Source organism: Ischnura elegans (genome assembly GCF_921293095.1).
Source record: "Ischnura elegans chromosome 13 unlocalized genomic scaffold, ioIscEleg1.1 SUPER_13_unloc_1, whole genome shotgun sequence".
NCBI classification, from domain to species: Eukaryota; Metazoa; Arthropoda; class Insecta; order Odonata; family Coenagrionidae; genus Ischnura; species Ischnura elegans.
This window is the reverse complement of record NW_025791657.1, coordinates 2,355,974-2,383,543: the sequence shown is the minus strand read 5'-3', so window position 1 is coordinate 2,383,543 and position 27,570 is coordinate 2,355,974. Positions and strand designations below refer to the sequence as shown.

Here is a 27,570-nt window from a genome sequence, read left to right as displayed (position 1 = left end):
ATTTCATCAATCTGAGCTACCATCAGGAAGACTTTGATGTTACAGCAGAATAGCACATTTTACAATGGCTCATGGCAAATGACTTTGTGTAGGGGTTGTAGGGACCGTAAAAAGACTAGCCACACTTGCAAGCCTCAAGAGACCTTTCAATAACCATATATTGACAGCACGAGAGTTGTTTCAGTGGAGCAAAGTAAATATCCCCTCATGTACCTTCAACTATACACCGACTTCCCATCACGACGAAGACATGGCCATGCTAAAGCAACGTTTCGAGAATACTAGGACGATTCCAGCTAACCATAAACTTCATTGCGTAATACCTATTACAAAAAGGTATGGTGAAGGCATATTCCACCTCATCAGAGTGTAGAGAAGAGTCAGTGACAACTATGGTGAGACAAATGCTGTTTACAGTCAAACATGGATTTGTTGCCTGTTTATACAATAATCCATGGTGGGTTGCATGTGTCGAACACACTTACCAAGACACTGATGAAGTACAGACCCGATTCTTGCACCCACATGTACAATCTCCATCGTTTGTTTTCCCTACCAAACCAGACAATCATATCCTAAAAACACATGACATTCTCAAAAGGCTCGATCATTTGACACAAACTGGAAGGATATATGGTCTCCCAGGATCAGTCCTGGTGAACATCAAAAATTTAATTGGAAACTTATGAGGTGAGTTGAAGCCTAGTTTTACTGTATTTTCATTTAAGCTTCCCATCACATTGTTTTCTGTAGCACTGCAATGACATAGCCATGTGCTACACCATTCAACAATGGGCATTTCATATTTAAGTGGTACTTCTTGCATTTTGCTTGTGTAGTTCCGTAGAAAAATAATTTTTTGGGCATGTTGCCTTAAGTGTGCCATCTTAATATTTTGTACACGTGTAGTAAAATGTTTGAGCAATAACATTTATTTTTATTGAAAAAATTGAATTGTTTTGAGATATTCAAGGTCAAGGTGAACGACCTCAAGTATTGAAATTATTATAAATAGGCCATGTTGTATGTCAATGTAAAGCCCTACATATTACCTTTCCAAAAACATAAGTTTTATATTCTACCTTGAATAGAACCGGAATTATAGTCATTTACCTTTAGAGAGAGAGACTGAAATTTTGACAAATTCACAACATTTGCAGACCTGTAACTTATGTCAATCATCATTTACGTTTACAAATTGGTATTTTTCATCACTTACCAGTACCATTCCACCACACCAAATTTGAAAGAAATCTGACGAGGTCGCGTTGAGTGGTGTGTTGAATTCACATGGAATGACCCGCATTGAGAGCTCCAAAAAGTTTACAGATATGCTGCCCAAGACAACCAGCTGAGATTGTTTCCATTGCTTCAAAGCCGGTCATTTCATTACTGACAACTGTCCATGTGAAGTAAGAACAAAAACCTCCAAATAAGCTTTTTGGAGGCATTGCTCAAAGGAGAGCAATGCCAAACACTGGAAGAGCTGGCTCTGTGTTATGAGCAACCCAATAAGTCATTTCCAAGCAATAGCATACATTGTCAATTATTCAAAAGCAAGAAATTTGGTTTCCTATCAATTCGACAGTGATCCTACTGCATGAAAATACTCGACCTCAACTAGCAAAACCGATTAACACAAAGCTGAAGACATTTTCATGTGAAGACCAAATGCACCCACCAAATTCCAGCACTGCAGCATCTGATTATTACTTGTCCCATTTGATGGCACAAGGTCTGGCAGATCAGGAATTAAGTGTGTACATAAACATTAAAAAATGGCTTGATTCATGCGTAGCCTCTAAAGATGAAAAGTTTTACCATCACGGTATTTGAGCCCAGCAACAAAGATATGGAAATTTTCAGCCATTGACAACTTCCTTACTTTGACATGTTACTCATAAGAAATGCTGACAACTCCACTTACGTCATTTGGTAGATAGAACCTAATTAACCAACCAGGTTCTAAGGTTTTCCTGGTGAATTGACTCAAGGAAGAGTTCTTGGGTTTCCAGCCGGGTCCTAAGGTTTTTCAGCACCGACATTTTGAAGGATAAGCCTGCCGTCGTCTTTAAGGTGAATGATGCGTGGATGAAGCATTCACCCTGAAGATGATGGCAGACTTAGCACTTGAAATGTCGCTGCTAAAAAAACCCGTTGGACCTGGTTGGAAAGCGGAGAACTCTTCCTTCAACCAACCAGGTTTTTTTAAATTATAAATCCCATAAACCATTTAAGTACAAAATAAATACATCTAGCGATCCAACATTTAAAATTCAAGATTTACGTGAAAAAGTTTTTAACCACATAAATATGCATGTTGTCAAAGATATACTTGGGAAAAAAAATCAGCTAACTATATCAATCATTTAACTACGTACCAAAAAATATATATTTCTGTCTGCGTACTCCAAACTGATTTAGCAAATTCCATCGACAAAAAAGCAGCATCCCATTCTAAATATCACACAGTGAGTACACAAAATGTTATTAAAAAATTAAATAAGGTTTCTAGAAAACTGATTTCAAATGCATCATAAGAATTCAAATGCTCTGAAAATACATTAGTAGGTACACTTTATTTCAGAAAATAACCCTAAAACATTTTAGAACGCTGAACAGCAAGCATATCATATACCCAGCCAAAATTGTGAAGACGGTTACGTAGGATATTCATCGAAATACCTAAAAATTGTATTACCCAACACTGTTCATCTTTAAACTTGTGAGTCGCACAATTCATTGAAAACTTTCCATTTCTATCATGCCATTTCAAAAAAAGAAGAGAACTTTTAAATATTTCTTTTACTACACACTTAAAAATCTAATATTAACTGTGAGGGTACTTATATTAACAATCAAAAGTTAACTGAGCATACCTGTCCCTAATCTACAATAATAGGGGACATGAATGAGCTTGGTATATCAAGGGACTTTGTCCCAAATTTCATTTCTGTTGTCTCTGCAGCTCTTCAGTGATTGAATAACTAACATGCAGACACAATTACATTTTATAAAGAAGCAGAAACAATATGTTTAACACCTTGTTTTATGACGGTTTGAGGAATATTTTATTTGCAGATTTTTAATGAGATGAGATGTTTATCACAGTTACTCCAAGAGGAAGAAGGTTCTTAAGACTTCTATATGTAAGCACACACACAAATAATTATACCTGAGGAACTAACAAATGGTTTTTGCCACATATTTTCTGATCAAATCAATAATAGAGGAAACTAATATATAAATGTATTTAAATACTGGAATAAAACAAACAACAAATAAACTTAGAAGCTACAGAAAATATATTTCATATCAATTTTAAATATTTTGATTTCTAATTTTACATCATTCTGTTAAAATGTTTACTCAGATAGTTTTTTTTGTACTAAAATTAATTATTAACAATTGCCCATCATATACTGATTCATTTCGCCCAGCAGCTATTCATATGAAACGCCTATAAAATGAACAATCAATTTCTTAACCTTCAGAAAAATGTTGCAGAATACATGGCCTACACCTCATGAGATCGTCGTCAAAGGAAAAAAGTAGTCCCCAACAATGAAATATAATGATGGCATGCACTTAAGACTATGCTTCTCAACCGATAAACAAACTCATTTCTGGGTTTCTCACGTCTCACTCTTTAGCAGCAAATCGGCAGGGATTTGTTTGTCAATTTAATATGCTCCGGTTACCCAATCAAATACGGAAGGACTGTGGTATAGCTTAGAGGGCCATTTTGAGTTTAATAATGAATGTTAACTTCCCACTTTACAGGATATGATTGTTTAGAGCACACTGAAGTTTACCTCAAAACAAAATTTCTTTAGGCGTCGCCACTGAAACACATACTGGAACATAACTAGTGCCTTGCCACGGATTAATAGATAGGAAAGACCCCTTGTGGGAAAATGAACTCGTTACTCTTACCCTTGTCCGTAGACCATATACGGAGCCATTCATGCCCTGTTACCGTAGATTGACGAATGTTCAATTAAGTTTTGATTGTTTATCTGAGTGCCTACATAGTTCATACTGGATTTAATGTCCTAATCCAGTTAAACTATAATACTTGTGTTGTATTGTGAACTCCAATTGTGTCACCAAGGGATTAATCTATAACCATATTGAGTTAATCCTTACAAATTTATGATATTAATATTCAGTCCGCAAATAATTTTCTTTCTAAATTTCATACATCAGTCGACAAAAACCATTTATTTTAACTTTGAAATCGCCGTAGCCTGTAAATGAGAAAAGAAAACGTTAAGTACTCACCCTGCCGCAATTTCTAGGCGAAAATTTTCTCAGAACTGTGTTTGATTCTAAGCAAATCCTCTTGAAAACACTGAATTCCGTGAGTTTCTTCAAACATAGTGGACACATGGTATTGGGCAGGCCATCTCCCACAGCAACCTGAGATAGCAATAAATAACATATACGTCAGAGGAATTCGGAATTATCCTGCATAACCCGAAATGAAGTAATCTCTATTTCAACAAAATCAATAAAATGTAAAGTGCCACTTACTTGTAAATCGACTAAATCATGCAGGGCTTCCTTCACAGTTATTTTACATGCTATATTAGAAGTGAATATGTTGTAATACACACTGTTACTCTTCCTACAAAGTCTGCAAAGGTCACTCTTTGAACTCCTTTCTGACTTGAAAATACATGTGGTACGACTCATTTTTTCATTTCAATGTATCATTCAATCTTCAAATCAGTTCAATAGTCAATTAATCTTCTACACAGAACTGACAATGATCTAAAAATCCAACACGAAAACTGCATTCACTTCGATAACGTGCGAAAATGAAAATACTTTGGATTATTCAACGATGCACCGAAAAAGCCAACAATTAATAACTCATCTCAAGATATATCACGACGGAACTGCATGGGCTGAAAATATAATCAAGAATTTTCAGGCTCTTTGACACGATTACAAAATAACATCCGGGTACGTAGCGTAACTTATCAATATATGACATTGCAAGCAAAGATTGATGTAGAATGGGGGTTTTGTAGTTGCTATTTCATCCGCGGATCGCGTGCCTGTAGATTAGGCCAAATATCCTTGTTCGAAGACTAATTTATTTCCATTTCATAATATGTATGAAAATCTCAAATAAACTTCATCAATGATTCTTTTATTGATGGTGGAGTAACAAGTATTTGTTACTAAATGCATAATAAGTCGCTCAAAAAGGAATAAGCCCAATGTGGCACCCACATGGTTATTTCCAATTGTGTCAAAAAATGGATTCTAAACTTATTCATTCAATAATAAAAATAAAGGTTTTAAAAACAGCCATTCAACGGCTCCTACAATTAAGCTCAAAGATATAATTTTATCCTGCGAATGCAAGTTTTCGTCATTTTTCGATGGTAGGCCTGTTGTATATGTGTTACTCTGGTGATAGATCACGCAACTAAAATTGCAAATCTAATGTAACCTTTCCTAGCCTGTTCTGGTGTAAACTGCAAACTATGGTGTCAACAGGCATGAAATTCCATAACAAATTTTCTGTCTTCCGTATCAATAAGATTTCTTCTTCAGGTCATATTTCAATGACAGCTTTTTTCTTCCGTTTTCCGTGAGTAGTCTAAAGTGTTTCCATTGCCGTACGTCATAGAAATGATAGTAATGCATTAGGCATTTGGAAATTTTTAAGCGTGGTTTGTGGATGATATCTTTGATGAAAGAACTGATTTAAAGATTGTTTGAGTTGTTGCTGTGAAAACATGAGTGCTTTACCAGGGAATTATTCGGAGTCTTCTGAAAGGAGTTCCGAGGGCACCCAGTGCAGACTTTGCATGAAGAAAAATGATTATTTTTGCAACATTTTCACTTCAAACGTGGCTTGCAGAGTAACTGTTAAGGATGCCATGCATGGTTTACTCGGTTTGGAGGTAAGTAGCACGGTAACTGTTATCGATTTTTTTCATTTCATATTGATTTCTTTATTCCGTGTTATGAGTATAATTCCAGATTCTCTCAATGTAAAGCGTGTTGATTGCTATGTTAGGTTGCTGTGGGAGATGGCCTGCCTACCACCCTCTGCCCATTATGTTTGAATAAGCTCACGGAATTCAGTGTTTTCAAAAAGATATGTTTAGAATCGAACGAAAAACTGAGAAAATTTTGTGGGAGTATTTACTTTAGGGTGAGTAACTACGTATTTTCTTTTTTGAAGACTGGTGCATGCATTGTTTTCCAGAACGTAAAGTTGGAGTCTTTTGTTTGTGCCGATAGCAGTGAGATATCCAGGTAGATAATTGTATGCGGACTCAACTTATTGTAGTAGTTATTTGATAAAACTCAAAATTGTGATTGATTATTCACTTGATGCCACAACTTGAGAAATAGAGTTTTTTATGACTGCTAGAAGGTGGTAAATTCAACTTTATTTTTAAAAGTACTTAAATCAGAGATAAAAAGTAAATGGAACATTTTATTGAATAATTGATAATAATAGGGAACCTTAAAGGCCGTCGTACAAGGTTGACGGAATAGTGAAACTAGCCCAGTTGCCCGGAGGCTGTGTTTCTGAATCTGTGACTCTATGCGAAGTGCTTTTTGCCTTCCAGTTGGTGTTTCAGTGGTAATAAGTGAAGAGTTTTTGTTGCTCGGTTCAAATACTAGTTTGTTAAACAATCAGGCTAACAAAGTGGGGAATTCAAGTCGCAAATGATCTACTCAAAAGGCAATCTACCCTCTAAGCTATGACATAGTCCAGTATAAAATCCTCGCTTGGGTAACCAGAGCATGTTAAAATATTCAAGAAAATCTCTTACATTTTTTCTGCTTTGCATGAGCTGTGATAGCTCTGTAGATTATTTTATTCATCCGTGGATATGCATAGGCTCTAATGGATGAAAAATATTATGTTTTACTTGAATTCTTGTTTATATTTCCATATGAATTCTTGAGGTGTAACTTATTTGCAATAACATACCTGCTAACGGTTATGACATTTATTTTCCATTCTCAAGGCATTTTTTATTAAAATATGATAGGTAAAATAAATTTATAAGTGGCCCAGTGTTGAAAATTATTTTGATACCTAAACATCTAGTTGCAAAAAAGTACTAAAACGTATTAAAAATCAAAATGTAATTTTTTTTAAAAAGAAGAAAATGGATGTGAATAATCATTTATGTATCAATCCGTTTATTTTGTTCATCAGTTTCTTAGTTACAAAATTTATAATTTTACTTATATTTGTGTACACCAATTTTGTGTAATTTCAGTACGCTATATTTGCTAGACCCATCTATATCGCTGCAGCAATTACAAATTTTTTCTTTATGCTGGTAAAAAATAGTTTCTTTTTAATCTTGTAGTTTAAATTATATTCCGTTTTTTTAAATTTTGGTGTTATGGAATTCCTAGGTTGTTTTTATGTTTGTTTAGCTAAGATGTGTTGTGGACTTAAAAGATGTCTTATGTGTTAAATTACCTTTTTTATTAATATAGATGATTATCCTATTTAATAGTCTTCACAGTTCTGGCTAGCCATAAGATATGCTCCATTTTGTCGGGGTTGGTGAGGAAGTTGTTTTGAGTAAAATTTGCGCTGGGTATTCTCACTATTTTGATATTTAAGTAATTCTATAGTTTGGGGAATAGAATGGTTTTACATTTTTTAAATTGATTTAGTTATTCGTATTTTGAGTTTGAGGTCAGAAATTGCATTGTTGATAATGCAATGAAATATTTGTTTGAGATTTTTTTCTGAAATATTTTCAACTTGCAGACTTCTTTGGTAAAGTACTTTTTCTCCTCAATTCAGAGCTCAAAAAGCATGCTAGCTGTATTTACTTTTTATTTTACTGAGTGATGAGGTTTGATAATTAAAAAATCTGCAGAATGAATATCTATTATCCACCAGACTATTGATGTGGAGCTGTTAGAATTCCTTCGGGTCTTCTTTATCTTTTTTGTCGTGCTACACACAATGCAGTGCATTGGCTGCTCAGGCAATGCTCTCTTGACCATTGTAATTGGTCCCAAGTATCTCTAACTGCTGCCCCATCTATGATGTTTTGAGATAATGGACATTTTCTTCTCCTGTTGTGCGCTTCCCTTCAACTCTCTCTTCCGAGATCAGACTGAGGATTTCATACCATTTTGCCTCAGAAAGTGGTCAACATATGAAGTTTACCTCTTCTGTCCCAGGTTTCATTTTTGAGTACGTATAAACAAGAGGTCAATATCAATAGAAATGGATCAAAAACATATTCCACATCAAAGATTCATATTTAAGACACCACTGCTGCGAACATTTATTTTCTGATTCCATGGCCCCATGGATGTTAAAATAGGGCCAAGATGTGAGTCAGTACACCAAGTGTCTTCCTGCATAATTTGGTTTCAGTAGCTGTTTGGCTTTTGAGTTATTGATTAAAGGACACCTCTCAATTTTTATGCAATAGCTTAAATGAGACATTAAAAATTCTGTTTCATCAAGGTTAGGAATATGCTTCCTTTGTTGACACTGAATGGGGTGAGTTGTTTATAATTGTTACTCTCCCCACAGAGTGTCCAAGGAGAGGAGGCAGCTGATGACAAGTTTGGATCTTCTGCTGACACAAAAGACTGCATTCAAGATGTGATAGAAGGTAACTCACATCTCCTTCGCTCAGTCCAAACAACTGAAATATACATTCCTGTGCTAGACTCCCATCAATCCAGAGCTAATATGTTGGTAAGCTATATTCTCATGCTCAAAGAAAACTGAGTTAAATGACCTTAATTTGTAGATATTAACTAGGTTGTATGACGAAATTACTTTTGCCCAGTGTAACTAGTCATTTCTATGCGAAGTCACCCACACTTACGTGACCATCAGTTGTACCACATGAGAAAAAAAGTAACCACTCTAACCTATTTGCATATGACTCAATCTTATAACACCACTAATCTTCTGAGAGAAATGTCACACATCTCATGGAGCGGCCAATGGTGGACTGCCACAATTCTCCTTTGAAGCGTATAATTATCACTATATCAACTATATTAATGACCATGGATGTGGCACAGCTCCCAATTATGTCATTCTATGATGCAGAATTTGCCTGAATTCCTATAACCTGGAATATGCTTTTCTCTGGATACTAGTTTACATAACATGATACATATTTATAGGAACATATATCTATAGTCTTGAGCAAGTAATGCATGTAGTAAGTACAAATATATAGTCAGAACTTTGTCTTCAATGGCATGCCTTGATTTCCTCATTAGAAGAAATACATCACCACAGTAATTTTGAATTCATTGTTTAGTAACTCACTTCAGGAGACAATTTCATGGTGGATTTCTTGAAATTCTATCTATAAAAAAATAGGTACACAGATAATAAGGATTTTACTGCACTCTATTTCAGATCTTGAGAAAATAATTATATCACCTTTTGCCATTCTGTGGACATTTTTGAAAACCATTTACATATAATGAATTCATCATCATCGTCACTGGTCAATGATCCTCAGTTTGGCCTCATGCACCCTACACAAGATTCTCATATCAGCTAATCTTTTACTATAACGGATTACAAATGACATTATAAATCAAGCCTCTTCAGGATGGAATTTTGTATCCTTGGCATTGTCTCTTTGACTATCATGTTGCAAATACTCAGGGCATTGGTAGCGTCCAAGCCACATTCTTATTATTGGTGTAAGGACTATAGTTCAAGGCTGATGATATCACAACTTTGATCCCAGCATACTTATTTTGTCTTACTGGTAACATGGTAACGTGTCATGTGACTCGCATGCATTCAACATTACTGTTGTGTACTATGTGCCATGAAAAATCATTCACATGTAGCTCAATGGCCTTTCATTAGTGAGTAAAGTTTAAAATATAGTGATACATTGTATGTCATTTTCATGTGTACTGAATATTTCTTTCTAGGTTCACTAATAATATTATTTTCCACCTCATATAATGTATATGATAGTTACATGTGTCTAACATAACCCTTGCTTTCTACCCACACTTTATTAATACTAACTTAGTCCTCATTAGTGATGCCTACCTAGTACTATTGTTTTCAAAAGCATGTAGACACCCAGGAGTCAAGCTTAACTGATGGGGTGGTATAGGTAAAGACTTGTGAGGTTGGTATATTGTTGATAATGGCTTCCGGGTGCAGCTGCGTGTTGCGCTTTGTCGTGCGAGCTTTCGCGACCGTTGCAGGACGCATCATCGGGCGATGAATGAAATTACGGAATTCGGTGGTCAATTAATATACTCGTCCACCTCCCCCATCCACCGGAGTAGTGGGGGGAGGGGGGCGGAGTTGACGTCAGCAGAACTCTCACCCCTGTCCTTGAGCGACGAGCGGACTCTTCTTGTCTGGCGAATAACCTTGCTGGTAACATATTTGTCGTCTTCTCTTTCGGAAAATCGTTTTCCACGTCTGGCTGAGTTTAACGCCGTCCACTCTGTTGAAATTTTGGGGGCATTTTTCAATTTCAATAGCCTCCCGAATTAGTCGTCGATGATAAAATTCGGGAGGCTATTGAAATTGAAAAATGCCCCCAAAATTTCAACAGAGTGGACGGCGTTAAACTCAGCCAGACGTGGAAAACGATTTTCCGAAAGAGAAGACGACAAATATGTTACCAGCAAGGTTATTCGCCAGACAAGAAGAGTCCGCTCGTCGCTCAAGGACAGGGGTGAGAGTTCTGCTGACGTCAACTCCGCCCCCCTCCCCCCACTACTCCGGTGGATGGGGGAGGTGGACGAGTATATTAATTGACCACCGAATTCCGTAATTTCATTCATCGCCCGATGATGCGTCCTGCAACGGTCGCGAAAGCTCGCACGACAAAGCGCAACACGCAGCTGCACCCGGAAGCCATTATCAACGATGCCCCTCGCTGCGAAAACCTACGTTCAAAGCGTTGGTATATTGACCTGCAACCGTCACTCGTAAGCCACCAAGAGCTTAAAAGGAGAGAATAGGAAGCCACCGAAGCTGGAGTGAAACTCCAGGAGTATAAACCCCATTAGAATTAAGATTAGCATGTGGAGTATACTGAAATATTTCACACTCATGTTATGCCATCAGGGTGTTTTCCTGCCGGATATGTGGCGAGGGTTTTTCTATATTTAGATTCATATTCGGACTGGCTATTTTATATCTACCATAAGTGTTCCCATGGCCGAGTCAATCTATGTTATGTGCAGTAGTTGCGGTAATGTTCTAGGAGGGTTTGAATCCCAAATTATCGTATTTTTTATTTTTAAAAGGAACATACAGAACATCAACATAATCTTTGCAGATGACTCCAGAAAATGTAGTACTGATTTTTTTTTAATGTCTGAAGAATTTTAACCCTTAGACTGCGAGCATGTTTTCAAATGGGCTGTTTGCCTGCTGCAGGAAAAACGTTTTCCAACATGTGACCATTGCTCGACAATCTCTGCCAGTTTCCTTTGCGAACTTGTTAGAGTCCAATTGCTTTTTCTCTCTCTGTTGTGACTTCTAAGGGGTTCAACTCTCCCAGGTCATCCCTCACAGCAGGGTGTGCCTCCCAGAATTCCCAATCCTCATGCCCACATAATATTGTTTCCTTTCCACTCCACTGTTAATATGCCCTCGACTAGTGGACAAATGTTCCTTATGGATACAATAGGACAAATGTCCCTTGGTAAGAAAGAGAGAAGGGTTGACTTGGGTTGTAAGGGCTCACTCCTTGCAAGATGCTGGGTCAGGCTAGAGGGATGAATAATTCTTGGTTCTCTCCCTCTCAAGCTGGTAGCTAAATTCAAGAGCTGCCCGCAGCTGAAGAGTTAACTAAAAAAGCTTCTGAGGTATTCCGCGTTACGAAACTTTAAAGATCAACTAGCTTAGGAGTGAAATGCAGAAAATAAACAAAAATTTCAAAAGGTGTTGTCTAGGGATAGCAATTAAATCAATGATATGAGCACTTCCGTTGTAATTCTTCAACCTAGAGACCAAGTATGGAAAAGAATAAACTGAAAGTCAGTCTACTAAATCTGACATCAACTTTGCAGTAGCTAATTGCTGTAGCATTGAAAACAGGAGTGCAAAAATCGATCATAAATTTCAGGATGCAGACGCGGTCATAGGAACAGGGGGTTGGCTTACAGAGGGTATATAAGCAACAATTAAGGTTTTTCTCCTGGATATAAAACTAATGGATTCAATAGGACAGGTGGCAGAGTTTTTATAGTAGCTTAATCACTTTTACTTAGCGCCACCCATGGAAAAACATGCACTTAAATAGAGAGAGTGTGGTCTTCGATGAACTACAGAACAGAAGGAAAACAGAGCCAACTCCAATGCTGAATCAGTTCTCACATAATGTTACATAATAAAGTAGTTGACAAGTCTATGAAAGGAAATAAATCATTTATTAATTCTTTTAGTAGTAAGCCTTCTTGAGTTGATGCAGCTAATAAAAAATTATTGATGGTTTAAGTAATGACGGAATAATTTTTGCAACCTGTTTGCTCTTTTTATAGACCTCCAAACTCAGTAGTTGATATTATTATGAATAATAAAATATAATATCTGACTGAATGTGAGAGACAGCAAAGGCGTACGAATGATGAAGGGAAATCGTAATCTCCCATCTCTAAATTGGGATTCATACACTGCAATCCAAATTTAAATAATAGGGAAATTAGCATGATGCTACTTAACGCAAAAGCAATTCACTCAATCACACAAGTAGTTGACTGGTCTGTGAGAGGAAATAAAAAATTAGGCCTTTAGGCTGTCAGCCTTCTTAATTTGATAAAACAAATCAATATTATTGACGTGTTAGGAGATCACATAGTTTTTGCAACCTTAAAAATGGGAGTAGACTCATTTGTAAAATCAAGAAGGAATATTAATTAATTTGATGAATGCTACTTCATTAAATTTGTCGAAATGCTTAATTAACTGTACACTGACTTCGTAGCTAAAGCTTATAATAAAAAACATTGACGTTTCATGGAAATACTTTTGAGAAATTCTGTGCCAACTAATCAACTAATATATTCTGTAAAAACTAAAATTGATTGTAAAAAATTTCACTGGTAGAACATTGATATTATGTGGGTCCTTAAGAAATGGAGGCAATTGTACAACCTACTGAAAAGTTCCTATTTAACTATTATGGATGAACTAGGCAAAATTGTTCATCATATACATAATTGATCTATGGGGCTATTTTTCTTGCCGAGGTTGTCTCACTTCCCCATGAATGGACTGGATAGTTTCAACAAAAAAGTGACAGATAATGGTGAGGGTCTGGCTTTATGATAACCTCAAACCTATCATGGAGGATACGTGTCAGAAATATTGGTGGCTGGATCCTGAAAAAGTGAGAATGAGTCAAGCATTTTGTGAGGGTATATTTGGATGTTAAAGTGCTTTAGTTTACATAGCCTTGCTTCAAAGCTCCGAACATTAGCTGCAGGTGCAATGTGTCGTGGGCTAGTCTTCCTCCCTCATTTCAACGGAAAATTCATGTGAGGCTTGATGCGTGGAACCTCTGATACTTCGCTTAATACTTAACCCATTATACCACTGAAAAGATTATATGATGAAGGAGTCTAAATTCCCATTATGTTCACTGTGTTTGCAGATTTCCTGACTAGAGTGAACTTCATCCAAGGTGAGTCGTGGACAAATCACACTTCAGAGAATATGCGTAGCTGGATCTTCTGCTCATCCTCATAATGCAATGAATGTGATTATTTCCCCGTTTTAAGGGGCATAGAGCTTTTAAATTTCCAGTTGTGTGAGAGTATTATTTGGGCAAAATTTGGGAAGACATGTAGATCCTCAATTGCCTGCTTTCAGACACGAATGAGCTGTTCATTAATATTTTCATCCATTGTACATATTACACTTCAGAAAATTTTATTATTTATTCCATTCAATTATATGATGTGGTAGTAATACCTATTACCTTTCTGCTGTGTTTGGAAACATTTAAAAATGGTTCATATGAGCTAGTCTCCCTTAATATACATTAAAATGTAGATAAATTGGTAATTATCAGTAGAAAAAATTTGGCTGCCATGTTATGTCGGGTGTAGGGCTTGTTCAGGTACCTCATGTTGGGTCCATTTAATTTAAAATTGACCGTCTGTATGGTTTTTTATGGCACATTTTTGGCAAGATAATTTATGTTGGTGCTGATGATATATCAAGGGTCAGTTGATCCTTTAGTGTCGACTGAGCATATGGCCTTATTCTAAGATAAACTTAAAGGAATGGTGAGAATAGTTTCATCTTTGTTGATTGATAAAATTCAGGACTTTTAAGTTCTCTCCATTGAAACGATCAAGTTGAAGGGGAGGCATATATCTGGAGCCTAATACAAGACCTAGATGGGGGAAAGCCACCCAGTTGGGATGCAAACCTGAAACCTCTGGGTTGGAAGGTGAAGACTTTTACCGCTTCTGCTGTGGCTAGCAAATGCTGAAGCATTCCACACCAATGTGTGCAGAATAAACTAGTCATGTGAACCATTTAATAGTAGTAGGTCACTAAAATCTTACACAAACATGCTTTTGGCTTTCATGTAAATGAGATTTTATTGTTATTACTAATGAACATCAGCATAATTATGCATTATCCTTTTGCCTTTTTTGATTGACACTCAGCATTGTTTTCTAGTCTAATCTAAAAGAGGAGGACGAAGACCCTCTCAGCGGAGGTAATTATTCTGTGATGCACACGACAGATCCAGCCATAACATCAACTGATGCCTCAGACCCATTGGCAACGGATGACTGGGTGAGTGTACTTTTGTTTATTTTAGCGCAGTTTTGCTACCACTTAAATTCAGTCCTCCATTGAATATTCCAATATCACTGAAGACTGATTCGCGAGATCATTATTCGTCATTTTCAAATGATGACTACAGTGATCGCTCTTGTTTGTTGAATACAGTGATGGCTCTGAAGTGAGCGTCGAGCAAAATTTTTTTTTCAATAACCTTAATGCTGTGGATTCCCATCACTTTTTCCATAACTCAGTTGCTTTTTCTGTTGCTTAAGCCTCATATCAGCCATTCGGAACACATACTTGTATGGAGAGATTTCAGCACTGAGTTTGACAATCAATGGTATGTCATAGACCATAAAACCGTGAATTTTGTCTTGAAACCTGAAAAATCTCACAAACTTGTTTGTAGAACTACAATTTGGGGATCAAAAGAAAAATCTATGCGTGGATTTTATTTCAAGGTCAGTCATGCATTTATCTGCACACATATTCGAAGTAGAAGTAATGGCCCATGTGCCATGAAATCACAAGGCTTCACCGAATCTGGAAGGCCAGTAATGAAGGTGTTCATTAATCCTGGTGAAATTTCAGACACTTCTTAACTTTCCTGCTATGCTGCTCTCTCTATTTTCTCACTCACAATCTTAAGCCAGCACTGGATTTTTCTAACTATAGGTCATGTCATAAGAGATAACACTGATATTGCTGCATTTGCATTCACTGAATCTCGCGTTTCTTAAACTTTTAGTTACTGTGAGGCCCGTGATTTTCACTTGATCAGTGTTCCCGCCTAAAATGGTGAGTCAACTGACCATGAATTTGACAACATTTACACCATGAATGTCTGAAAAAAAACTGTGAATTTTATTATTTAGTTAGAGTGGGAACCCTGTGTGTCGTTCTTGAAAAAGATATTCAAAATGAGTTATTAATTGTACTGAACAGGTTGGGGGCACACAGCTTCTCTGATTACTCACCTTTGATCACTGAACAGGTGAGGGCTCTGACTCTTCCTTTTTTTGTGAACATAGATATATGTACGATGCTCACTTCTGATCAACACAAACCAGAAGGAAGGAGCATCATCTCAAGTAAGCAATCCTAAGATTGGTTGGATGCAGCTCTTCTATCTGCTAGACATTTTTTAGCCCACATATTTCTTCTCTTTTACATCCTTGAAGACCTGGGCTATGAAACTCATTCAATGCCGCTCCTTGCCCTTCTTTCCTTCCACCTGTCCTTTTACAATTGTTTTCATCTCACTGTTATGTGTCATAATGTGGCCAACTAAGCCGTTCTATCTTTTTTTTTTAAGGGTTTTTGGAAAAATTATCTTCTCTCTCTCTCACTCTCTCTCTCCTAGCTTTTCCTTGTTACATACATGGTGGATCCCCTTTGACCTCGTCATTCTTTGGTAGTAATGCATTTGAAATGCTTTCTCCTTTAGACTTCTCTGCTGCTGTCAATGTCCAAGCTTCGCTTCCATAAAGAGACATACTCCATATGGAAGGAAAGCAAGTGACATTCATGTTACTTATTGTAGTAATTGGTACTCTAACACTCAGTGCTCGTGAAGTGATGATTAACTGATCACCGAGTATAGTGTGGCTAACTACACCAAATGATTAGAGTCATGATTCTTTGGTGAAATCGTACAAAATGAACAAAAGCATTCATTATGAATGATAAATTTGAAATGAAATTTGCTTGTGTTGGCTGTGGTTGGTTGCATTTCTACAAAATCAATTGATCATGTAGTTTCTAGTCGTATCTTCCAAAGAAAATTTATTCCCAAAAAAGAATTAATGTAAGGCATATTTTAATTATATCAGATTTGGATATTGTGTGAACTGTGTAGAGGAAATTATGAAGGGGACTCAGGATTTGTCCTTTACCATTTTTGAAAAGAGTATTGGATGTTGCTAGACCAGGTTGGTTGTTGAGATGGATAATTATTTTTTCCATCTGCTGATTTTGATGGAGCTTGTTGTATGTATACATTTATTACAGTATACAACTCAAATATGAGGGGAAATAAAAATCTCGTTGCATCTCACAACAGGAGTGTCTCATTCAATAATTCATTCATTGTTGCAGCATGCTGCAAATGGAACATCATTGACCTACCGATATGTAAATCATCATCACTCTTCATCTAGCTAATGAAATTCACAGAATACAAATAGTTTTTGCATGAGCAGAAGTTAAGTCAATGTAATCAGTGGCAAAAACATCTTAAATCAATTCAAATTACACCCAAGTTTCAGTCACATATTCCAGCATTAGACTAATATTCATTCACATGTATGTAGTGATTTCTTACTTGATACTAATCCTACCATTTTTTTGATAAGATGAGTGTTTTTTCAAAAACTATGGTAGATTATTGTACAATTTAGTGCATAAAAATGTTACACTTAAGCTGTTTACATGTTAATACTACAAAAGTGAATTATTTTGGTTGGTATGTACATATATATGCTTTTAATAAGAACCATAATTTTTTTGGCAAACTAACGAAGCTGTTTCTATATTTCTGTCCCCCTGTCTTTAATGATGCTGATTATGGACTCAAATGCAGGCACAGGCGTCAACATCTTCCCAAGGTGAAGTGGTGGATTCTAATGGCAAAGAAACCATTGTGATAGACCTTGACTCTTTGCTGGTTTTAGCCAAGAGAGAACTATCTCCCGAGGAGACTGATGCCACTGAGGTATGCATGAAATTCACATTGAATTAAATTAATGGATGAAAGTGATATTTGGGGGTAATGCTGAAATTCAAGTTCTGTAAACATGGGCTACTTGATTCCAGATTTCGAAACCTTAATCATTATTTTCAAAGTTGGGCACAAAGTATTGTAACCGATGCCACTTGGCATGGTTTATGGGTAACTTAAAATCGGTGTTGACGAGGGAAAAAGAGCTGATGCAATGTGGTGACTGAGTATGTTTGTGGGCATAGTGAAGCAGGAATGGGCTCAATTATAAAGTGTTTAACCCTCCCCCCACGACTCCCTGCTTTCCTGATTCCTGTTTTTTTTGTTTTTTGTACGTGACCAGTGAAATGTCCACATTTTCCCCAACCCCTCCCTCAAACAGCACCTATGAACAGGGGATAGAGGGTGACAGAATCTATAGCCCCTCACTCTACAAAATGAGGACATGCTTTGGCAAACCCCCCTCCCCGTAGTGAGGTTTCTAAGAAAGCCTGCTTCATTCCTGGTTTCCCCCACCTGCCCCATCCCCAGAAACCTAAACCTTTCTGGGTTATAACATATGGACGAATTTCAGCTCATGGAGACACATGGACCCTGGCTTCATTTATTGCCAAAGGCTATGCTGGTCAGCTGAAGGTGTCATGCCTGTCATGTGGAGGAGAGTTAGAGAGAGAAGAGAATCTTGGAGGTTAGACTGAAAAGTGATGAGTGGTAAAGAAGAGGAAATAGGAGAACAGAATTGTAGATTTCCCATGCCAAGAGGAATAAGATCAACCCACAACGCCTTGAATTAAATATTCTCTCAGCCCATGATGAAAGAAGATGCAGCGACCCCGACAGCAGCCAGCCAAGGACGTCATCCCCATGAATGACTGAGAGCCAATAAGTTAAACAGCTATCCCACATTACATCCCTCCCATAGGCGCCAACTCCATGGGGATTGAGAGGGCCCGAGCCCCCTCAAAAATCCATAATGGGTGAGAGGAAAAAATGTGTCAGGCATGTCGATTTTATCCGGAGTGTCCAGATATCAAGATTCGAGTTATAAGGATTCTAATGTTGATCATATGACTCTTTATAATCCTTAAAAAACGTAAAACTCACTACTTGGAAAATTTCCCGGGGCAAGATCCCTGGTTTGGCCCCCCCCAATATTTTTTGTAAGTCTGCATCCCTGATCCCCCCCAAGTTAAGAAGATTCACGAAGAAGTACTCTATATCCCCTAATCAAGAATAGAAGTACTAACTGTGAAGAAATCCTATTGCCCCACGATAATTGTCCCTCGCCTAATTTATTCTTTTTACCCTCTAGTTTTCCCTGTGAGGGGTGCATATTTTAGTATTTAGGAGAGAAGGGAATAATTAGATATTGTTTAGGATTAATGATGGTGTTATCACTTCATATTTTTTTGTATTCATGCCAGAGATTCATAAGAAGTGAAGATTGTTGTTTTATTATTTTAAATTATTTTAGAGATGTCATTTGTTGTTGGTAAATCTGAAATCTGCTTACTTTCAGCCTACTGGTATGGAGAGTGGGGAGCTGATTCAAAATCGTACAATGGCCGTGGAGTCTATGACGGAGGCTGTGGGTGAGTGCTCTTCAATGTTTGAAAATAACTTTCACTGAAAAAACTTGTAACTAATTCTGACAAGGGAATATTAAAAAACTGAATCTCAGAATTCAATCAAATTTTACAAATCTAACATGGATATTTTAATGCAGTTTTCTATTTTTTATGTTATATAGGCCTGTTATTCTTCAATATTACCATAAAGTTCACAGAAAAATTTTTATGTGAGCCCAATTATAAATAGAGGCTACTACCATTTTTTCCCCTAATTTGGATAGGGTAACATGCTGCAGAATTATCATGTATTTCTACCCCTCCCATTTTCTGATTGTAATCATTAATGACATTTGGTTGTGGAATTTGTTCTCTTTTCTTCTGCCTCCGGTTATACCTTTTCGTCCTTACTATAGGTTCAATATTTCAGTAGTTTGATGCAATGGTGACGACAAAATTATCATGCCATCAAACTAAGAAAATATCTTTTCACTTGTCAAATGAATACCGACAAATCCCTTTTTGGTTTTTTGCCAAATCTCTCGAAGACATAACAGCACAGTTTCCCATTCTATTTTCTCCTTCTGTTCTTACTGCAAAATTACCCTAATCACTTTGAGTTGCCAACAGAATGTAATGGGTGAGAAAATTATAAAAATACATGGTTAGATGTTTTGGAGACTATAAAAATTCAACAAATATAGAACAGTGATATGGCAAAAACTGATAGAAATGGCCTGTAGATGAGGCAAGACACCACAATTTACCACCAAATCTAATTGGTTTCTTGCAGATGAGCATTTTAGCTTAGTGTTGCTCGAAATGTGGAACCATTTGCTCATCAATGGAAAAATTTGTTCGAAAAATTCCACACTGAATGCAATTTTAATTTAGTCTACTGAGGAAAGGCCTGAATTTTTCACTTTTGTCAATTTGAGAATCATCGGAGAGATGCAGATATTTTTGAATGTTATGAAATCTTTTCCGTATCATACATCACCTCACTATTAGGACACACATGCCCTCTTGATTTGTCATGTACTAGTTAGTGAGCAGTAATGGATTGTACCTCGACAGTATTAGTATCCCAATGAATTTATTTTAAATCTGCCATTCTCAGAGTAAAAATATGGTTATTTTTCTCTCTAGCATACTCATTTGAATGTTTCAAAATTAATTCAAGTGATTCTTCACTGATAAATAAGTGAATGATTTCAATTGCTGAATGTCATGCATACTGAGTAATTTGTGTTTCTGTTGCTTTACTCTTAAAGACATTTGGGGCTCGAATGGAAGTTACTCTTATTTTTTGAATTTAGGATACCGGTTTGCTTTCTGTATCTTTTACCTGGATGTTCGCGTTAACTTGATAATTGATCTTTAGATTCTACTGGTTTCAACTGTGGCTTGCCTTGAAGCAGGTTTGAATGTATTTTAAAAGCATCAGTAATATCCTAAGGCAGAGGAATATCACCATCATTTATGACTATATTCTTCTTCGGTGAGTTCACATATTTTAAGTACAACCGCATTATTTCCCTCCCTAAGTACTAGCAGTGCAGCCACTATTTCATCAGCCGTGATGTACCCTTGAAATCATCCATATCTTTAATACTGTAATCTTTATTGGACTTACTAAGCTTAGAAAATATTATACCCTACTTCTCACGTTAATTAATATTCTTCAGTTACCATCCTGACATTTCTTCCAAGGTTTACTTCTGAGGCATAAAATTTTCCTCACTTTTTCATCTGGGAGAATTTTGTGACAACAAGCCGACCAAAAAATATTGAAATATTATTAATATGATTACTGAGAGAGTGATAAAGAGGAAATTCAGAGGACTATTTAACTGATATCTACCCAATTGAACTCTGATTCTTAGCCTTAACCATCTAAGCGCGAGAAGAAGGAATGGCAAGCAGTGAGAAAAGTCCAAGGTGCAACCACAGCAACACTACACCTTCTGTCATACTCCTGCTTCAACTTAAACGTTTATAAACCTGTCATTCTATCCTCTCTAAAATTGAATGCATGAAAAGCTGAATTGAACGTCTACTAAGTAACATTTCCAGCGAATGATCTTGCCGTGTACCAGTTCCACGTAGGCGCGCAACAATTTTGCTGAACTAAGTGATGAAGTGTTGAATCGAAAATGCGTAGATATGACCATATGGAATTCCCAATGCCATTCTCCCATTGCTTTGTTTACTCACAACCTCTGAATACCACACAGAATACAGGGATTGAATTTCGAAATGCTCTTAAATTATTTACCAAGATTTGGACGTGGATGGCCAGTACACTACCTGACCACTCCAGGAAATTCTTTGTTTGCAAGTTTCAGGATAGTACTCGAACAAACGGAGAACGCATTCCTTCCGCTGCCGCACCCCGCCGTGAATGATGCGTGTATTCCGTCAAAAATACAGGGCAGTCGTTGCATTCAATCCATGCGTGTAATGTGGATTAAACCAGCAGTGCAGTGCACCGTCCGTCGGATGGGACATTATACTTTTGCCCCCTTGGCGCCATTCGTTAAGAGTTGCATAATGCCGACGCCGGGTTTCTGTCCACTTTTCATTCTGTTAATTACCCCAAGCTGATCCATTTCCATTTCCCATTGAAAGCATAATCTGTCTATGGGGTGGATTTCCTTCCCAATAGGGTGGTTTCCTATTATTTTTTTATTGCCTAAACCGAAAGATTATTACTCCTGGAGTACGTATTTCACGCTTTTAGATTTTAAAATGACGATATCTATTTTTCACGATTAAATGAAAAGTGAAAAATTTCAAGCGCGCGAAAACCCGACGCGTAAGTAGGAATGATGGGAAAAAGTCCGTGCGACGCATTTCTGGTTCCCCCTCCTGCCTTGTGAGGTGACCTTAATCGAGGCTCTGAGCGCTGATAGGACGCAGGATGCTAGCGGGTAGCTGAGTACCTTGCTGGCAGGTAGCGCTTGGCATAAAAAAGGTTTATTAATACCTTATCAAACGAAGAAAACTTTCCGACCTTAGCCAGTTTTAAGAGGTGATTATTAAGACATGTTTACCTGAGCTCTGTGCCTCATGCATGCATTGGTAACCTCAGACGATGCATAACTCCTATCATCTCGTGTAGAAACCAGGTCCCTGTGATGTCACGTGGAGTGGAATCGCATGGGTGCCAATCTGGCCTTCTTCAAATGAGGATAAAAATGGACCATTGCCATTCGTCTAAACCGGTATTTCTAAAACGAAATAATTTGTATATTATGAATACACTAATGGTGGGTAACGAATCGCAATCAATGCCTTTCGTTTTCTTTGATGAAGGAAACTACCCTATTATTAACTTAAATGTCATTATTCCGTCCCCACCCCTGCAGAAGTCAATTTACACTCGGAATATCCTAATATACCTAGAGAGAACAAATAAAAACAAGATCGCCCTTAGAAACGTTATTATATAGCCCTTGCTTCATTTCCTACCCTTTTCAGCACATTATTATTGAGAAATATTAATAAAAATATTTTTATTGAGGTAAAGAAGATAAGAAAACAAAAGGAGAGGATTGAACTCCAAATTCCTACTTTAGCATTCGACCATCGTAACTACCCAGCCACCAATGTCAGGAAGAAAGTGATAGGAAATACGTATTTGCGACGTAGACCCATTTTTTTACGATTTTCAATGGCTTTTTTCATGAAAAATTACGAGAGGTGCACTGTTTTCCTTCGGCATCTTGAATTGATAGCCATGATCTGTCAAATCGGAAAATTTGAGCTCGGTCGGCCAACCGAAGATCATGTATTTCCCTTGTGAGAGAAAAAGTTGTCTGCAGTAAGATTCATCAGTTAATCTTAAGGAAATATCATTTAAAATTTGTAGTATATCAATGCTTTGAAAAAGGTAATTTTCAAATTAAAAAAAATATAAATAATTTTATGAAACTTTTGACGAAAAACAGTAAATATTAGGATGTTTCAAAATGTCAGTAAACCGAAGAAAATATTATCCTGAAGTGTAGGATATTTCTAAAAACTAAAATTCCATAATTTTGCATAAAGGCAACATTGAGTTAACCACTTGGTAATGGGTTTACCGCTGTACTAACGCTCATTTTCTGCAGAGTGGCTCCTATGCATGAATACATTTGATCTGTTAATGTTTGACTGCATTTCAGATTTAAGTATTTGGTTATAAAACCCAATGGGGGCTCATTCAAGGACAGCTCACAATGGACTGTATAAAGTGAGAAAATTCTATTGAATGCTGACACCCGATTGGTGGACACTCCCCTTTGAAGGATGTTGCATCTTAATTTCTCAACCATGTAACCTTTCTTTAGTTTATGTTAATAGTTTACGGAAGAATTTAAGCTGGTCGGCAAATGTCTAGCAAAATTTTCGCCATGCTTGAATGATGTAAACCAATATTTGTAGTCATATGCATTCATATTGGAATTCCAGCACACCTTACCTAACAATTTAGCCTTTGAGACTCATTATTGAAAGCATTTCCCAATAAATCACTGGTGAAGAATACTTAGCATATGATTCCAATTCCTATTTCAATTATTGCGAACATAGACATAATAAACATGTAATTTGTTGAAATGAGTGAAAATAGTGTAGTCCAATTATGACTTAATAGTACAATTTGGCTTTGATACACAACCCATCCAATTCACTGTTTTGCGCTCTTTGCAACTGTGCTTTACTAGGCCTAACAGTTAATCATGGAAGAAGGGAAATTTGGAGAAAATCTGATTTGGTTAAAAAAGACTAAACCCAATATCAATACCTTTTGTGCAGAAGGTTTTCTTTTGCAGAGTAATGACAAAGGGTGACCACACTATGCTTACGTATTCTCGTTACCTAAGACTTCAACACTTAGTTTCACCCAAAATTTTTAAAGGTGGTACAGCGAAGTAGAGGGCATCACCATCATTCAGGATGGATATGAAAAGTTTGAATTATTTGTATGGTAATATAACGTGTAACTGCTAGGTTTATTTTTTCAATAAGATGCTCTAGTGGCACTTTGTACATTGATTCACATTTGACATACTTTGAGTGTTATGAAAATTCATTCTGGACAAGAATTGAAAGTGAGGAATTGTAATAGACATTCTTACAGAGTCACTCATGAATCAGGCTTTACTGTGATTGCTTACAAGACTTAATCTATAGTCAATTCAATCTGGAATACATGCTCCGCTGGTGAAACCGGAAGATGTTAGGTGGCCCTAGGATGGAGTTGGGAAGTAGTGTGGGGGAAGGCTACTGATGAGTTACGAATTGTATAGTTTATCCAATGCAGTTCCTCTTTGCATGGAAAGCTTTTTATCAAAGTTGTGGTAGTATTGTGCATTTTGTGTTAACATTCTATGTAACTAGTCTGTTCTTATTGCTTTATATCTGATGAAGGGCAATATCCGCGGATATTTTGATATGAGGCATCGGAGCTTACCATCCTTAATGTTAACCTATGTATGAGATCATTAATACACCATGTCTTTGTACTTGAAATGTTTTTTATAATATTGCAAGGTATAGTGGTTACAAAAGTTTCTTCTGACATAGTGCGATCCGCCCCTAAGAAAATGTGGTGTTCACTTAATGCTTTTTTTGTTGTTGGTCCAATACCAAAATTTCTTTTTTTTAGTAATTGTTGTTCTTGAAGATAATTTCATATAGTAAACCATATATTTGTGGCCATTTATTTTCCCCCAAAGATAAATTAAGCTGGAAATGGTTTGTTTGTGAGCTTCAATTACCTTATGGCCTCTGTTGTTACTGGGACTTTGTATTTTGCATATTTTAAGCCTTGCAATTCGAGGAAGTTTTTGTCTTTGTTAATAATGATAATTTTTCAAATCAATGTTATGTGTATGCATGCCGTTGGTAAATCGAGTTTATGATTACTTCTGTTCATGTAAAATTACACTGAGTTGTTTTCTGGAGTAGATACTTGTGGTTAACATGCCAAACTTGCCACATTTTCTCTGAGGAGAAGTACTACTCAATTTGTGAAGAATCATTTCGAAACCACCTTAAAAATAAACTTACGCCTTGAAAGCATCTAACCTAAAGGTCAGTCAAAGAGGCTACCTTGATATCTGTCTAATTGCTGTTATAATAAGGGTAAAGAGTTACAGATTTCATCTCTTACTTATTTTTAATGTGAAATTCTTTTCTAGAGCTCCCTGCTCCTGTAAGAGCCTCAGCCTTTTTTGCACTCCTTGAACCAAAAATTGGAGCATCACGTTCAAGGAAAGGAAAGAAGGTGAAGAAAGAAACTTTGTCAATCGGAAAAGATATGCCCCTCAAAAGTCTTGCTTCAAAAAGGGAGACTGTTAGTTCTAGCCAGCCCACCTCCTCCAAGAGTTTAAATCAGCTTTTATGTAAAAGACAAGTGGTGGGGCAAAAGGGAAATAGGATTCTTAAGGAAAACTTAGGAGGAACTAGGCAGAAGAAAAATGTGAGGCAAGCGAGGACAAGGTTCATTATAGATGGGAAATCATGCACAGGTAGTCGAAACATAGCCAAGAAGTCTTATTCCTGCCATGAATATGAAAAGTCTTTCTCTCAAAAGAGTGACATTGTTCGTCACATTCGGACTAATGCAAAGGAAAAACCTTATTCGTGCAATGAATGTGACAAGTCTTTCTCTCAAAAGTGTGACCTCGTCCGTCACATCCGGTGTCATACGAAGGAGAAACCTTATTCGTGCAATGAATGTGACAAGTCTTTCTCTCAAAAGAGTGACCTCGTCCGTCACATTCGGTGTCATACGAAGGAGAAACCTTATTCGTGCAATGAATGTGACAAGTCTTTTTCTCAAAAGAGCAACTTACTATGTCACATTCAGACTCATGCGAATGGGAAACCTTATCCATGCAATGAATGCGGTAAGTCTTTCTCTACAAAGGGCAGCCTTGTCATCCACATTCGGACTCATACGAAGGAAAAACCATTTTCATGCAATGAATGTGGAATGTCTTTCTCTATTAAAGGCAACCTTGTCCGTCACATTCGGACTCATACGAAAGAAAAACCTTATCCATGCAATGAATGTGAAAAGTCTTTTTCTCGAAAGAATGACCTCGTCAGTCACATTCGGAGTCATACGAAGGAAAAACCGTATTCATGCAATGAATGTGAAAAGTCTTTCTCTCTAAGGTGCAACCTTGTCCATCATATTCGGACTCATACAAATGAGAAACCTTTTCCATGCAATGAATGTGGAATGTCTTTCTCTCTAAAGGGCAACCTTGTCCATCACATTCGGACTCATACGAAAGAGAAACCGTATTCATGCAATGAATGTGATAAGTCTTTCTCTCATAAGAGTACCCTTGTCAATCACATGTGGACCCATACGAAGGAAAAACCTTATTCATGCAATGAATGTGATAAGTCTTTCTCTCTAAAGAGCACCCTTGTCAATCACATGTGGACTCATACGAAGGAAAAACCTTATCCATGCAATGAATGTGAAAAGTCTTTCTCCCGAAAGTGTGACCTTGTGTATCACGTTCGGACTCACACGAAGGAGAAATCCTATTCCTGCGGTGAATGTGTAAAGTCTTTCTCTCGAAAGAGCAGCCTTGTCATCCACATTCGGACTCATACAAAGGAGAAACCTTCTCATGCAAGGAATGTGAAAAGTTTACCTCTGTCAAGAGCAACATTGTCCAACACATGATGATTCATACGAAGAAGAAACCTTATTACTACGGATAATGTTAAAAACTTTTCTATCAAAAGAACTGCCTTGTCGTCCACATTCGGACTCATGCAAAGGAGAAACCTCATTCCTACCGTTACTAAGCAGTCTCTTTCTCAAAAGAGAAGCCTTTTCGTTCATATCCGTACTCATAAAAAGGTAAAACCTTACACATTCAAGGAATGTGAAGTCTACTTCTTCCAAAAAAAAACCTTCTTTTACACATGCGGGAACACAGGAAAGAAGCCTCATTCTTGCAATGAATGTAAAAGGACTCTCAGTAGATCCAACTTTTCTTTATTTGCAAGCCCTCAGTGTTAGGTCTAAGTAATCTAATTGACTTTCTTTAGCCATCAAGGTAAATAATTTTTATTATTACGATTACTGTTTTTTTAAATGTAAAAATTGTCCCATGATGTTGAAAATAATATAACAATGTTCAGTTTGGTCTGCGACCTAATGTCATAAATGTAGATTTACTCTACCATTATTTCAAGGATTAAATAATTTATTTTTGTGTTTTTTACTGCTAATTTTTTACTGGTTGAAAATTATTTACATTTAAATGTAGGCCATGTATTTCAACACTTTCGACAAAAGTTTGAGGCATCTTGTCCTAATAGTAACTTTTTGTGTAATATCTATGTTCAATGTTTTATTAATCAATGTTAATTTGTGTTATTGACGTTAGTTAATGTAGTGCCTCTTTGTAATTTCTATGAAAATATCAAGTTGGTGATATTTTACGATTGATAAAGAGTGTTAAACTGAGTTACTCGTCTGT

The 27,570-nt window shown here is 36.8% G+C and overlaps 1 protein-coding gene across 1 annotated transcript; it reads left to right on the top strand.

Moving 5' to 3' along the window:
* The first annotated feature begins 5,515 nt into the window (after positions 1-5,515).
* Positions 5,516-26,980, top strand: LOC124172601 (zinc finger protein 568-like). The gene is made up of 7 exons (XM_046552044.1): positions 5,516-5,924; positions 6,041-6,178; positions 8,555-8,722; positions 14,672-14,791; positions 17,364-17,495; positions 19,021-19,093; positions 25,258-26,980. Exons 1-7 carry the CDS (start codon positions 5,757-5,759, stop codon positions 26,763-26,765), a joined length of 2,307 nt encoding a protein of 768 aa, XP_046408000.1. The 5' UTR covers positions 5,516-5,756; the 3' UTR covers positions 26,766-26,980.
* The last annotated feature ends 590 nt before the right edge of the window (positions 26,981-27,570 follow it).

Bases quoted from the DNA above. Each gene is read 5' to 3' on its own strand.
- LOC124172601 (XM_046552044.1), top strand. From the start codon at position 5,757: ATGAGTGCTTTACCAGGGAATTATTCGGAGTCTTCTGAAAGGAGTTCC. The intron at 17,496-19,020 runs GTATGCATGAAA...GCTTACTTTCAG, and splicing joins AGGAGACTGATGCCACTGAG to CCTACTGGTATGGAGAGTGG. The intron at 19,094-25,257 runs GTGAGTGCTCTT...ATTCTTTTCTAG, and splicing joins GTCTATGACGGAGGCTGTGG to AGCTCCCTGCTCCTGTAAGA.